The 15095-nt window shown below is 44.7% G+C and overlaps 1 protein-coding gene across 4 annotated transcripts in view; it reads left to right on the top strand.

Moving 5' to 3' along the window:
• The first annotated feature begins 83 nt into the window (after positions 1-83).
• The window catches only part of LOC143808449 (vesicle-associated membrane protein 1-like), a 45380-nt gene continuing 30368 nt past the window's right edge, over positions 84-15095 (top strand). For 2 of the 4 annotated variants that reach the window (XR_013221955.1, XM_077291132.1), the window contains exons 1-2: positions 84-208; positions 6024-6180. Coding sequence is in view for 2 of the 4 variants with exons in the window: in XM_077291132.1 (XP_077147247.1) it covers positions 6128-6180 (53 nt within the window). In the remaining 2 variants the exon portion in view is untranslated. Of the gene's footprint in view, positions 209-6023; positions 6181-7633; positions 7737-15095 lie in introns of all 4 variants that reach the window. The other 2 variants (XM_077291134.1, XM_077291133.1) reach the window with 2 other exon arrangements.

The following is a 15095-nucleotide window of genomic DNA, read 5'->3' as shown; positions in this document are numbered from 1 at the left end:
TGCTTTATGCCCCTGAGATAGTGCATGTCATGACTCCACCAGTCACAGCCCCTCACACCTGCATCTAGGAGCTGGGGAGCCCCCATGTATTCGCTCACCTCCTCTTACACAGAGACACTCCCAGGGCTGGGTGCTGCCTGCTCCATCACACACACAGATCCCTGTGAGCTGAGAAGAAAACAGGTCTGTGGACACTCCAGAAGACAATGTGAGTAGTAGACATGGGAGCTGTCCATGCGCTCAGTGCTGATCCCCTTGTACTGTAAGGATATGCCCTGTGACTATGTTACTATTGCTGTGCATGCATCCAGTATGTGTTGTCTGTGTACAGAGTATTGATCATCTTCATATCTGCTCAGACCCTGGTTATTGTGTGTGTATATATATATTTTTTTTTTTCCTCACCGCTAATCTATATGATCCTTACTGAGGGCAGCTCTATAACTATCTCATACCCAACGGTCCTCTGCACTTTGGCTCCCTGACTTCCAGTGCAAATATTCTTATCACTTCACTCCTTCCATGAGCTGATTGCATGCATTCTTCTGCCACTCATATGGTCGGAGATCTGAACCTCTGGATTTATTTCCAGCTCCCCAATATTCACATGGTTATTACTGATACGGTTATTAATGCTGTTTTTATTGTAAATAACATGCTACTGTTTGTCTTGTAACATTTATAGCTGTAGAGATGGTATATAGTGATTTACAATGCATATTACTATTCTTATTTCTCAGCTATGATAATGGACACTAGAACACTCATCGTTCAGTTCTTCTGATTGCCCATGATGAGGGTGGTAGCCTCTTATGGTTAGTTATACTATTGAAACACTGTCAGCACAATTCAGATTACTCTAACTTCACTGCACTGCTATCGTTCCTCACGTATGCAGAGATGATATACTAATGTCACTTGTCAGTCCAATCTTATTATTTACTAGATGGTGGCCCGATTCTAACGCATCGGGTATTCTAGAATATGTATGTATGCACGTTGTGATGTGAGTGGAGGTTAAATTTCATGCCAATATCGCTGATTGGTCGCGCCCGGCTGGCCAATCAGCGAAGTGTGGTTCAAATCCAGCGCCAATTCGCGTCCGGACTGCGCCTGTCACTGATTGGTCGCGTCCGGCCGGGCGTGACCAATCAGCGAAGCGTGATTTAAATCCCGCGCCAATGTCGCTGATTGGTCGCGGCCGGCCAGGCGTGAAAAATCAGCGACACGGGATTTCCGTGACAGATAAACAGACGGAAGTGGACGTTAGACAATTATATAGATAGATGATCATATCAGTGGCCACCATATAACACATAGGGCATCACGGTGGCTTGGTGGAATTGGGGTCCTGGCTTCAAATCCCACCAAGTACAACATCTTTAAGGAGTTTATATGTTCTCCCCGTGTTTGCAGGGATTTCCTCCAGTACTCCAAATAGGGAATCTAGATTGTGAGCCCCAATGAGGACAGTGATGATGATGTCTGTAAATCGCTGTGGAATTAATGGCGCTATGTAAGTGAGTAAAATAAACAGTCGCAGAAAACACAATGCAGATTGAAGGGAATTCCATTGATGGAGGAGCATCTAGAGAAACCCGCATTGCAAACCACAGCACAGTCCGCGTGTAAAGCGAGCAGACTATATAGCAGCCTCAGTGTAATCACAGTGTGACCCCAGGGCACCATCACCCTACTAACCTCTGTGACCACGGCGACAGGTGAGGGGTGTGCAGAAATCCCACCATACACACAGGGGTATATAGCACTGGACCTCAGAGTATAATACTGCACATTTGATTCACCAAATGTCTCGGGGTGATTGGAGAGAATCTGCTCATCCTTAGACCACAGCGGTATGGCCTTCACCCATGTGATTCACACGGCATATCCTAAAAGTAATCCTCTTTTACTAACATTGCACATCTGGTCACAAAAGCATCAAACAGGCACAAATGTGCCAAAGGGGGATGAGAAAAACAGCCACATTAATGCCAACTGCTGCTGTAGTCACAGATCAGTTCTCCTAGAGCCTATCATGTAGGACCATCAGGAGATGAGATCCTCGTGAGATGGCACACTGTACCCTGCACACCGTACCCTGCCCACCGCACCTTGCCCATCGTACCCTGCACACCATACCCTGCACACAGCACCTTGCCCACCGTACCTTTCTCACCGTACCCCGCACACCATACCCTGCATACAGCACCTTACCCCCCGGAACTTTTCCCACTGTACCCTGCACACCATACCCTGCCCACCACACCTTGCCCACCGTACCCTGCACACCGTACCTTGCCCACTGCACCTTGCCCACCGTACCCTGCACACCATACCCTGCACACCATAACCTGCACACAGCACCTTGCCCACCATACCCTGCACACCGTACCTTGCCCACTGCACCTTGCCCACCATACCCCGCACACCATACCCTGCACACCATACCCTGCACACAGCACCTTGCCCACCGTACCATTCCCACTGTACCCTGCACACCGTACCTTGCCCACTGTGCCCTGCACACCGTACCTTGCCCAATGCACCTTGCCCATCATACCCTGCACACCATACCCTGCCCATCGCACCTTGCCCACCATACCCTGCACACCGTACTGTACCTTGCCCACCGCACCCTGCACACCATACCCTGCACACAGCACCTTGCCCACCGTACCTTTCCCACCGTACCCTGCACACCATACCCTGCCCACCGCACCTTGCCCACCGCATCTTGCCCACCATTCCCTGCACACCGTACCTTGCCCATCGTACCCTGCACACAGCACCTTGCCCACTGGAGCTTTTCCCACCGTTCCCTGCACACCATACCCTGCCCACCGCACCTAGCCCACCGTACCCTGCACACCGTACCTTGCCCCCTGTACCCTGCACACCATACCCTGCACACAGCACCTTGCCCACTGGAGCTTTTCCCACCGTACCCTGCACACCATATCCTGCCCACCGCACCTTGCCCACCGTACCCTGCACACCATACCCTGCACACCATACCCTGCCCTCGCCCATCAGCCACTTGGACCTCCTGGAGACTGAGCCTCGCTGTGTTTCCAGCCTCAGCTCAGACACTGGGTCGCAGCAGAGACCTGCAGTACAGATACAGAGCCTCAGTTTCTTCTGCAGGGAGAAGGGAAGACACCCGCTCACCATGACCAACACCCGGTCCACGTCCGGATAGGTGAGCGGCTCTTGGGGTCTCAGCCACACGTTACACGGCAGCTTCACCTGCAGGCTGCTCAGCGGGTGCACGATGAGGGTCCACTGCTTCAGGGGCTTATTCCGGGACTCCGCTGCCCAGTTACCTCTGTGCCAGCTGCCAAAGACCACCATAAATGGCTGCGACATAGAGGGAGACCATTATTGCGCTATAGCAGCCATGCAGACACTTCTCTGTTTTCTCTGCGCACTGTACTCCCTGCCTCTGGAAAATGTAGTTAAAATGCAGAATACTACATGGCCTATGAGGGTAAGCAAACTACAACTCCCAGAATTCCAAGGCCCATATGTTACACGGCCGGACTAAGCCTGTCGCTGATTGGTCATGGCTGTTTTGCCGCAAGCAATCAGCGACTTGGGATTTCCATTACAGACAGACAGAAGTGGATCTTAGACAATTATATAGTAGATTTTATGTCATCACATTTTGCACTTCCAATGAAGAGGTAGCATGGGGGCTCAGTATAGAGAAGGGGAAGCTTGGGGTTTCACTATGGAGAAGTGACAATGTGGTGGTCCAGTATGGAGAGGGATGTTTGGAGAAGGAGAGCATGGGGGTGTCAATATGTAGAGAGGGAAATCTGGGGGGTTCAGGACAGAGAAATGTTAGCATTGGGGGCTCAATATGGAGAAGGCGAATAATTGTGGGCTCAGTATAGAGAAGGGGCAGCTTGGGGCTCAATATGGGGAAGGACAGAATGGGGACTCAATATGGAGAAGTGGAGCATGGGGGACTCAGTATGGAGAGACAGCAGCTTGGGGGACAATGTGAAAAGAGGGCTCACTATGGAATGTGTGCAACATGAGGGGGAAGTGTTAAGAGAGGGCAGTGAGGGGACATTCCGAAAAGGCGTGGCAAGGGATGGGGACAGTGTGGAGATCATAGTTCATAAGTGAAGAAGCCATGGTGAATATCTACTATATAATTGTCTAAGGGTCACTTCCGTCTTTCTGTCTGTCTGTCCTTCTGTCTGTCACGGATATTCATTGGTCGCGGCCTCTGTCTGTCATGGAATCCAAGTCGCTGATTGGTCTCGCCAGCTGCCTGTCATGGCTGCCGCGACCAATCAGCGACGGCCACAGTCCGATTAGTCCCTCCCCTGCAGTCAGCGCCCGGCGCCCGCTCCATTCTCCCCGCAGTCACCTCTCACACAGGGTTAATGTCAGCGCTAACGGACCGCATTATGCCGCAGGTAACTCACTCCGTTACCGCCGCTATTAACCCTGCGTGACCAAGCTTTTACTATTGATGCTGCCTATGCAGCGTCAATAGTAAAAACATCTAATGTTAAAAATAATTAAAAAAAATAAAAAATCATTTTATACTCACCTTTCGCGACGCTCCGGTGACCGCTCCATGAAAGCGGCAGGTTCCGGTGCCGTGTATGGGAGAAGGACCTGCTATGACGTCACGTTCATGTGACCGCGACGTCATCACAGGCCCCTCGCGCCTGCGCGAGAAGGACCTGCCATGACGTCACGGTCATGTGACCGAACTACAAGGGGCCCTCGGAAGGTGAGTATACGTTTATTTTTTATTTTTTAACCTGTGACATACGTGGCTGGGCAATATACTACGTAGCTGGGCAATACACTACGTGACTGGCCAATATACTACGTGGCTCTGTGCTGTATACTACATCGCTGTGCAATATACTACGTGGTTCTGTGCTGTATACTACGTCACTGGGCAATATACTACCTCACTGGGCAATATACTACGTCACTGGGCAATATACTACCTCACTGGGCAATATACTACGTCACTGGGCAATATACTACGTGGCTCTGTGCTGTATACTACGTCACTGGGCAATATACTACATCACTGGGCAATATACTACGTGCCTGGGCAATATACTACGTGCCTGGGCAATATACTACGTGGCTGGGCAATATACTACGTGGCTGGGCAATATACTACGTGACTGGGCAATATACTACGTGACTGGGCAATATACTACGTGGCTGGGCAATATACTACGTGACTGGGCAATATACTACGTCACTGGGCAATATACTACGTCGCTGGGCAATATACTACGTGGCTGGGCAATATACTACGTGACTGCGTAATATACTACGTGGCTGGGCAATATACTACGTGGCTGGGCAATATACTACGTCGCTGGGCAATATACTACGTGACTGGGCAATATACTACGTGCCTGGGCAATATACTACGTGGCTGGGCAATATACTACGTCGCTGGGCAATATACTACGTGGCTGGACAATATACTACGTGGCTGGGCAATATACTACGTGGGCTCTGCAATATACTACGTGGACATGTATATTCTAGAATACCCGATGCGTTAGAATCGGGCCACTATCTAGTAATTCATAACGGAGGACAGTGGCAATCTTAGTTTATAAGGAAGTGGTTTTAGTCATAATTCAGAAGGCGGACAGTCTGGAGGTCATAACATACAGTCATGGCTGAAAGTGTTGGCACTCTTTAAATTGTTCCAGAAAATTAAGCATTTCTCCCAGAAAATTATTACAATTACACATGTTTTGTTATACACATGTTTATTACCTTTGTGTGTATTGGAACAACGCACAAAAAAACAGAGGAAAAAGGCAAATTGGACATAATTTCCCAAAATTCCCAAAAATGGGCTGAACAAATTGATTGCCACCCAGATTAATTGGCATTTTGGTCGTAACAGACCCCTTTTAAGCAAGCTTAAAAATCATTTCACCTGATGAACGAATGCTCGCAATGTAAACGCACCTTAAAAAGTAACTAAACTTTTGGGAGAATTTTTATGTTTTTAGGCTCATTAATTCGAAGCAGATCGGTAGGTGACCTGGTCCTGGGACCCCGACCTATTGTTCAAGATATCTTTTAGAAGAGCGTGGCTCATGAGAGCGGAGTATGGATGTGTAACGCAGGTGACCGAATGAAACGCACAGAGGACACGAGGCAAGAAAAGTCAGTGAACGGTGTAATTTACAGTAATTATAAGAAAATTGGTGTTATTAAACAATGCAAATTAACAATGAACCATATAACGGTACAATTGTAATAACAATGAAAGCTTTTCGCTATATATTGCTAATGTTCTCTTTACTAAAATGTTATGCCTGTTTGTGGCCCTAGCGGGGGTCACTGGGTTTTCCCGCTAGGTCGCAAGTCTTTCTGACGAAGTCTATTAAAGCGCATTGAGCGTCCAATGCACCAATTGGCCCCTTCCCCAACTAATGACCAGTGTCTCATGTCCCAGGAACTTTTATATCCAGGAACCCTGTTATGTGAGTCACCTTTCCAGGTCCAGCACATGAACTTGCTCCTCCTGCTACTCTTCTGGTACATATTGGTTCCACCTGGTTTCCCCCAGCAGATGGCGATCTTTCCTCACTAATGTCACATCACACAAGGGCTCTTCAAGGGTATCGCTGCTTCCTCCTACAGATGCAGTAGAAAATCATAGTCCTGTCTTCCTGAACTGTGCACTTCTAAGAGGTCTTTTGATCAATCATTGGGGGTCTTAGGTCTCAGTCTTGCACCAATCTGCTTAAAATTAAAGGACTAGAATATGAGATAGCTACCAAAAGTTATTTTATTTTCTAAATGTTTAATAATGCTATTGCCTGTGTGTTTAATAAGTACTGTGGTTTCTATATGGTCTGCAGTTTGAAGATAATGAATAACAACTCCCATCATCTCTTAACATTTGTAAAGTACATGCTGGCTGTTGAAGTTTAAAGTAATATAATTTTATGTCAGGTACTGACTTGAAACTGCAACTGATCACTGTACTATGCTTGGTGTCTTATTCATATATATTCGTTCTGATGATGATTCTGATGCTGTAGCCATGTACTGATGGTGGTCCTGGTGATGTATTCACGTACTAATGGTGGTTTTGGTGATGTAGTCATGTACCGATTGATGGTGGTTCTGGGGATGTAGACATGTAAACATGGTGGTTCTGGTGATCCAGTCATCATTCTGCCAGCTGCTATCTCTCCTAAATCTCCCATATATAGGACCATTCACTCTGTCAAGTACTCCTGTGTTTTCTATGAGAGAGCCGCTGCCAGGCATCTCAAGCAGTGGCTTGTTACATATAGAATAAGAGATCTGCATTCTGAAATTGTATCCTTTTTTACACAAAAATCATCTATCAGAGGCACCCATACACACAAGACTACTGGCCGAACCTGTCGATATTGGCTGGTTCAGCCAACCTCAGTCTGTGAATGGAGGCCTAAGCTAGTATCTAAAAGATATGTGCAGTTTTAGGGTATGCACACACAGTGTCTTTTAGATGTCTGCAAGAGTTTTTCAGGACGTGCAGGTGTCTTTTTTTTGCTTTTTGTTTTAGTCTTTACCAATATCTTTTGGCCGCTGTTTTTTAGTGAAACTGTATTTATTAAACTAGTGTGCTGCTTCCAAGTAGAAGCTGCCAGAAGAATGGTCAGGTTGCTTCCATTGCTTTGAAGACCAGAAGCAGTTAAGAAAAGCTCAGAAGACTCATATGAACAGTAAGTCATTTTTTCATTGCAGTGCTTGTAGTCATTCTTTTTAGCATTTGTTTAGCGCTTTTTCAGGCAGGTTTTGAAGCTGATCTGCCTGAAAAGATGTGTTCACATACTCTTATCTGTTTTATCAGTAGGGAGGATGGCTACTAAAAGTGCCTAGGGCAGAATTAATGTCGGGTTCTAATCATAAATAGGTTGTACTTCATGCCAAGAACTGTGCCCCTTTTTGTCAACTTAAGCTCCATCAAACAAAAATGGTGTAATAAATGGCGGAAAACATTGATCAATTTGTGGAAATATGATGAAGAAATGGAACAAATGGACTATAAATGGCTCCAATTATGTGACTCATTTCTATGTACATACTGTAAATTCAGGTGTTGTAAAAAATCTCCATACAGATGCAGCCATTTATCATGTCTTGTAGCTGCACAGTGTATGTTGGCACAAAAGATTGAGATTTCTATGTTCCTACCTACTGTTCTTAAATGTGTGAGAATATTTTCTCTCCTTAATTGCAAGCTAATTAAAGTTTCACACTGAACTCCTCTCAAGGTTGACAGATCAGGATATTTTTGGCATGTTTTTAACAGCTCATTATAAATGTGTGAATGCAACAAGGGGAGATGGGAACATTCCCAGGACCTGCCGTTGTTAGGTTCTCTGTAGCACAGGTACTGTGTGATCCTGAAGTCGGAAGCTAAACAATATAGAAACTATGATGCACATTTACCAATGTTATGAAGAATATTGGAGATATAATTTCATGTCAATCATTTGTATCCTATATGACATGGGATTATAAAACCCCCTTCATTTGTGCAGCTGTAACAGTACACCTTGCTCAGCAGGGGGGAAATTCAGAGAAGAAATTCACACCCCCACCAGCTAGATAGTATCAAGCTCCTACAGGAAGTCCGCTTGTAGATACGATGCCATCTAACGGCTTTATTGAGTCAGCTATGATTTCATAAGGAGAATATGGACTTAGGCTACTTTCACACTTCCGTTTTCTGGGGTCCGTCATGGTGCAGTAAAATGACGTATTGACGGACGTCATGAAAATAGGTAAAAACGTGTGCGACGGATCCAGTGTAATGACGGATCCGTCGTACAGAAATTCCGGAAACTAAACGTCCGGGGGGGGGGGGGGGAGAGAGAGCGAGAAAGATTTTCCCCAGAATTGGAAATCTTTCCGGGCATGCTCAGAGGGGAAAAACTGGATCCGTCGCTGGATTCCTGTGTGTGACGGTCAGCGACGGATCCTGCGTCCATAGGCTTCCATTGTAGCCGATGACGGGCAGCGCAGGATGCGTCGCTGACCAATTTTTCCAACGTGCACAAAAAACATTTCAATTAACGTTTTCTCTGCATGACGGACCGCTATTTTATGACGGATCCAGTGCACGACAGATGAAACGGATGGCCATCCATCACAATCTGTCGCTAATACAAGTCTATGGGAAATGCAGGATCCTGCAAATTTTTTTGCAGGATCCTGCATTCTCAAAAATCGACGGATTGTGATGGATCTGAAAAGACGGAAGTGTGAAAGTAGCCTTATTGTACGTTCTGGTCACACAACGGTTACAGTTTTGAGATCTACATTTTGCAAATGGTTAAAAGCAGGAATGTTGACCCTGTTAGACACTGAGGTTCAATACAATACAATAGCCCTAAAAGCCCCACCCTATTCTGAAAACTAGCAGGGTGGGCAGTGGACACTTAGCCTTTTCTTAACATATGCGTGCACATGTCCTCCCCTGAAGATCTGCAAAGCGAAAAGCGTTGGAAGCCATGTAGGGCTATATAGGGCAAGTCCAGCTTAGGGAAAGCTGTGGACTGCCCTTGTAAGGGCGGGAGCTATGGGGCTTCTAGGGCTATTGTATTGACCCAAAGGGCCTAACAAGGTCAATATTCCTGCTTTTACCCATTTGCAGACCTGATGAGGATAGTGTCTTTGGATATACTGCCTGAGGTATCTTGCACTTCACCCTAGGGACGACACATATTGAGTGAGAGATTTCCTTTTTTCCATTTGACACTCTTATAATAATATATTATATATATATTATTATAATAATATTTGCCTCCATATGTTAAATTCTTTGTTTGTGACCACTGTCATTCTGAAGCAGAGTAGCGGAGATTCAATCCACAGGTCTATCTTCTGTATTATTGACTTATCCACCACTGTGGCTGTTCATTCATTATACAATACCTATGTAAAACGAAGGTGTGTATCCCTTTTTTAGTGACTGGTCCACCACTGTGGCTGTCTATTCATTTATATTACATATGTGTAACGAAGATGTTTTGCTTTTACACTACCCCTATGTGATTTTATGCCTATAGATTAAAAGTTAAGTTTTACTTTTGTCACTTTGCTACTATATTCTAGAATATGTGAGTTTTGGGAATCGGACGTTGATCAGGGCTGCTGGCCCTTTGTTTCTTTCTGTCTCGTCCTCTGCTATATTTTGTTAGTAGGACCTAGGTAGCAAAGCTAGGTTTGGTCTCATCGCGTAGCAGGGGCCTGGCCGGATACGATGGCACCAAAACCGCCTCCCTAGGATCGCCCATTAAGGAGTTATATGACCAATCTTAGGTTTGGGAATTTTTAGCTGCTATAACCAAGGGGAGGGGATTTTGGTTCAGCCCAGAGGGCAGTGACCCAAAGGGGATAAAGGCTTGTGTAAGGCAATGTGGTCACTCTTTCTGTTATGCTTCGAAAGAGGGGACCAGGTTGAGTAACGTTTGTGAAGGAACTAGAAACCAGCAGGCAGCCCATGCCCCCTGCGGCCAAGCACTCACATGGTTGAATATCAAACTGGTAATTGACATGATCCATATGCTTATATCTTTTTGTACTACCACTATTTGTATTTGCATATGTAAGGAGGTGGCCAGTCCCCTCAGTAGTGCCTTCTCCTCCTCTCTTGTGACCCCCCATGCACTTTATGTGAATAAGTTATGTCTCGTGTATTGGCTTACTGCATTACACGTACGTGACATCTAATTGCATTGAACTGCCTTATATTGCTGTGTAATACTGTTACATTGTATACTGTATACTGCTACATTGCTCTGGGGTGTAAGTCCCCTTTAGTCGTCTTTGTATCTATTGCTGTCTGTAGTTACGTTAGGGAAAGTTAATGGTTAAAAGGTGGGCTGCGCCAGTAGCAGTAGTAGTAGTAGTTATTTGTTTTGGTGGTTGGTGCCAGCAGGAAGCCCAAATGTTGGACCTTAGTATAGACGAACCCGGGTTGTTTTGTTAACAAATCCCCTATACACTTGCCCCCTCGTAGTAGTGACCAATGCTTACATACAATTTTATTGAATTGTTTATAACTGGTTTGGAATTGGGTGATAATGGGTAAACGTTGTATTTGCTCTTGGATAGTAGGAGGCGAATCGTTGTTGGTACAGAGCCTGTAGATTTCACCAGCTGCATCTGAGATATTTTCACATTCCTTCCTGGGCGTTGTAGCGCCAGTGGGTACCCATTTATAACCATAAACAAATACTGACCATTGCCCGCTCCCCCACTGCTCTGGTGTCTTCATGGTGTTTCCAGATCCTGTGCACAACCCAGTGGAGCGGGCGCGTTGTAATGACGTCATTGCACCAGGTGCACTGAGACGTCAGATGCAGAGGGGGACATGGCCGAGCACTGTACTCAGAAAATACAAGCTCCATGTTTTCTGTCTTGCTGTTGTAGACAGACTGATTCACAAAGCCTATGTGTTTTTACCAAGCACTAAAAATAAATCTGCTGAGCTGAAGAATTCATCATCACCTTGTAAAACTGTGTGATAGAGGAACCTGAGCATGTTTAATTGTTGGCGTGAGATGTATTCATGTGCTAATTAACCAACATTGTCTGTAACATTCAAAATATATTTATAGAGCCAGAAAAATACAGGGTTAGGGCACTAAACAGTAAGGGAGAGATTCTACCCAGATTATTATTGTACTACAGAGGTATCATGGTGGCTCAGTGCTCAGCAGTAAAGGAAATAATGAACAAATACTTGTTGGAATCTTGGCGAAAAAAGATGTGATCCACCAATAATACTAGTTAATATTAACCTCTTCCCAACATGCGCCATACTAGTACTGCTCTACGGGAACTACGTTCCCATCAAACAGCAGTACTAGTACGGCACACCGATCACGCGGCCTCACGCTGAGCGCCGCGGTGATCGGGTGCAGATGTCAGCTGTATGTGACAGCTGACACCCCGCAGCAATGCTCACGATCAGTGCTAGCACTGATCGCGGGCATTTAACCCCTCTGATGCCGCTGTAAGTAGTAACAGCAACACAGAGGGGGAATCGCGCAGGGAGGGGGCTCCCTGCATGCTTCCATAAGGACAACGCGATGCGATCGTGTTGTCCTGATGGTCTCCATGGGGACCCCTGGCCCCAAAATGGCCACGGTATCCTTCCGGGTCCTGCAAGGAAGGTGGCTTCCCAGTTCCTGCAGAGAGCAGACCCTTAGATGCCTCCTTAACTGCCTGCCAGATGCTGCTCCAATGTTCTGCATTGCAGAACATCAGATCAGCGATCTGATGTAGTAGTACAGTAATGTCCCATACTGGGACAATGTAAAAAAGTAAAAAAAAAATATTAAAAAGTGTTAAAACATTTTTTGCAAAATCTCCAAAAAAAGAAAAAAAATGTTTCCAATAAATACATTAATTTATATAAATTAAAAAAAAAATAAAAGATCACATATTTGGTATCGCCGAGTCCGTAACGACTGTAACACTAGTTAATCCCTTCAGTTAGCACCGTAAAAATAAATAAATAAAAAACGAGGCAAAAAACAATGCCTTATCATCATACCGCCAAACAAAAAGTGCAATAAAACATGATCAAAAAGATGAATGTAAATAAAAATGTTACCGCTGAAAACGTCATCTTGTCCCATCATCATACAGCTCCATCAGCAGAAAACTAAAAAAATTATAGCTCTCAGAATAAAGCAATGCAAAAATTATTATTTTTTCTATAAAATAGTTTTTATCGTGTAAAAGCGCCAAAACATAAAAAAAACATATAAATTGGGTATTGCTGTAATCGTACTGACCCGAAGAATAAAGCTGCCTTATCAATTTTACCACACACAGAATGGTACAAAAAAAAACAAAAAGCAATTTTTGAATTGCTGGTTTTTGTTCATTCTTTCTCACAAAAATCGGAATAGAAAGCGATAAAAAATGTTATATGCCCAAAATAATAACGTCAGCTTGTCTCTCAAAAAACAAGCCATAACATGACTCTGTCAGCCGAAATATGGAAAAATTATAGGTCTCAAACTGTGGTGATGCAAAAACTAGTTTTCGCAATGAACAGCGTCTTTTAGTGTGTGACAGCAGCCAAACATAAAAACCTGATATAAATCTGGTATCGCTGTAATCGCACCAGCCCGAAGACTAAAGTTGCCTAATCACTTACACTGCACAATTAATGGCGTAACAATAATTAAAACCAATTCTTCACATGCTGATGATTTTTTTATTCTGCCTCCCAAACATCAAAGTACAGCTCGATGCACATTTATCCTGCACTCTGCGCTGAGCGCTTACACCGGGGTTTCTGTGTAAATCTCTGAAATACATGATTCAAATGGAGGCATTGTGGACGTCGTCTGACCTGTGATCCTGTGGTGTCCATCTTCTTAGGATTTCATAAAAGTGCCGTCGGCCACAGTTTTATGCATTTCTGAAAAGAAGGACACAGCTGAACAGAGGCCAGACGAAGTCCAGAGTAACTCTGCTGCCTCATTATAGTGAATGGATCCCTCAGGGGTTTCATCTGTAACGTCACTCAGGCATTTAGATGGAAACCCGGATGTAAGTGCTCAGCGTACAGCGCCGGATAAATGTTATAAAAGTTATGTAAAATGTTCCTAATAAAAGCTTCAACTCAATCCACAAAAAAGTAAGCCCTCACTCAGATCTGTCATCTGTTAACGAAATTATAGGGGGCTTCCATGTTACTGGTAGCACAAAGGCTCTGGAAAAGCGAAATGGCTCCTCACCCACCAAAAGAAATTCAGCAAATTCTCCACTCCCAAATCCAAATGCCCCCCTCCCTTCTGAGCCCCACAGTGTACCTAAACCACATATGGCGCCCACATGTTTGGCATTTCTGTAGTGATGAGAGCCCGCCTAATTTATAGGTATGTGTCTCCAGAAGCACGGGCTGGGCATAATGTCCTGGTCACTACAATGGCAGATTTGCAATATTCACTCAGCAACATCCACTACTGCTTGTTTCTGGAAAATACTCATGGAGTCAAAATCGTCACTACACCTGTAGATAAATTCCCAAAGGGGTATATTTTCCAAAATAGGATCACTTGAGGGGGGATTCTGCTTTTCTAGCACTTAGGTTCTCTGTATATGGAGTCTGCAAACTAGTCTAGGAAAATCTGTGCTCCTGGAGGCAAATAAGTGCTTTGTCCCTCTCGAGTCTCTCCGTATGGCTAAGCAGTACTGTACAGCCACATATGGGGTATGTCTACATTCAGCAGAAATTGTGGGACACATTTGGGTACCATTTTTACCATTTTCCCAGTATGAAAATGTAAAATTTGGGGTAACACAATTTTGGTGGTAAAAATGTAAATTATTTTTTCTTCACTGCCCAATGGTATAACATTTTGTAACACACCTGTGGTGTCAATATAATCACTGCACCCCTAGATGAATTAATTTACTTTGTAAAATGGGGTCACTTATGGGGTGTTCTGCTGTTCTAGCACCTCAGGGGCCCTGCCAATGTGACATGGCAAAATCTGCGCTGTAATATAGAGCTACTTCCCTTCTGAGCTTTGCACTGTGCCTCAAAAGTAGTTTTCGACCATATATGGGGTATCGGTGAACTCAGGAGAAATTACAAAACAATTGTTGGGGTCCATTTTCTTCTGTTACCCTTGTGAAAATACAAAATTTGTGCAAAAAAAGATTTTTGCAGGAAAAATTTTATTTTTTATTTTTTTATTTTCACGGCTTTACGTTATAAACTTCTATAAAGCACCTGGGGGTTCAAGGAGTTCAATACACATCTAGATAAGTTCCCAAAGGGGTCTAGTTTCCAAAATGTAGTCATTTGTTGGGGTTCCCACTGTTTAGGCACATCAGGGGCTCTCCAAACCCAACATGGCGCCCACTAATTATTCCAGTAAATTTTACATTCAAAAAGACAAATGGCGCTCCTTCCCTTCCAAGCCCTGCCGTGCACCCAAACTGTTGTTTTCCTCCACATGTTGGGTATCTGCACACTCAGGAGAAATTGCACAACAAATTGAATGGAGCAATTTCTCTTTTTACCCTTATGAAAATGCAAAATT

This window comes from Ranitomeya variabilis, chromosome 2, assembly GCF_051348905.1.
Source record: "Ranitomeya variabilis isolate aRanVar5 chromosome 2, aRanVar5.hap1, whole genome shotgun sequence".
In the NCBI taxonomy this organism is placed as follows: Eukaryota; Metazoa; Chordata; class Amphibia; order Anura; family Dendrobatidae; genus Ranitomeya; species Ranitomeya variabilis.
This window is presented reverse-complemented; position numbering and strand designations above follow the sequence as displayed.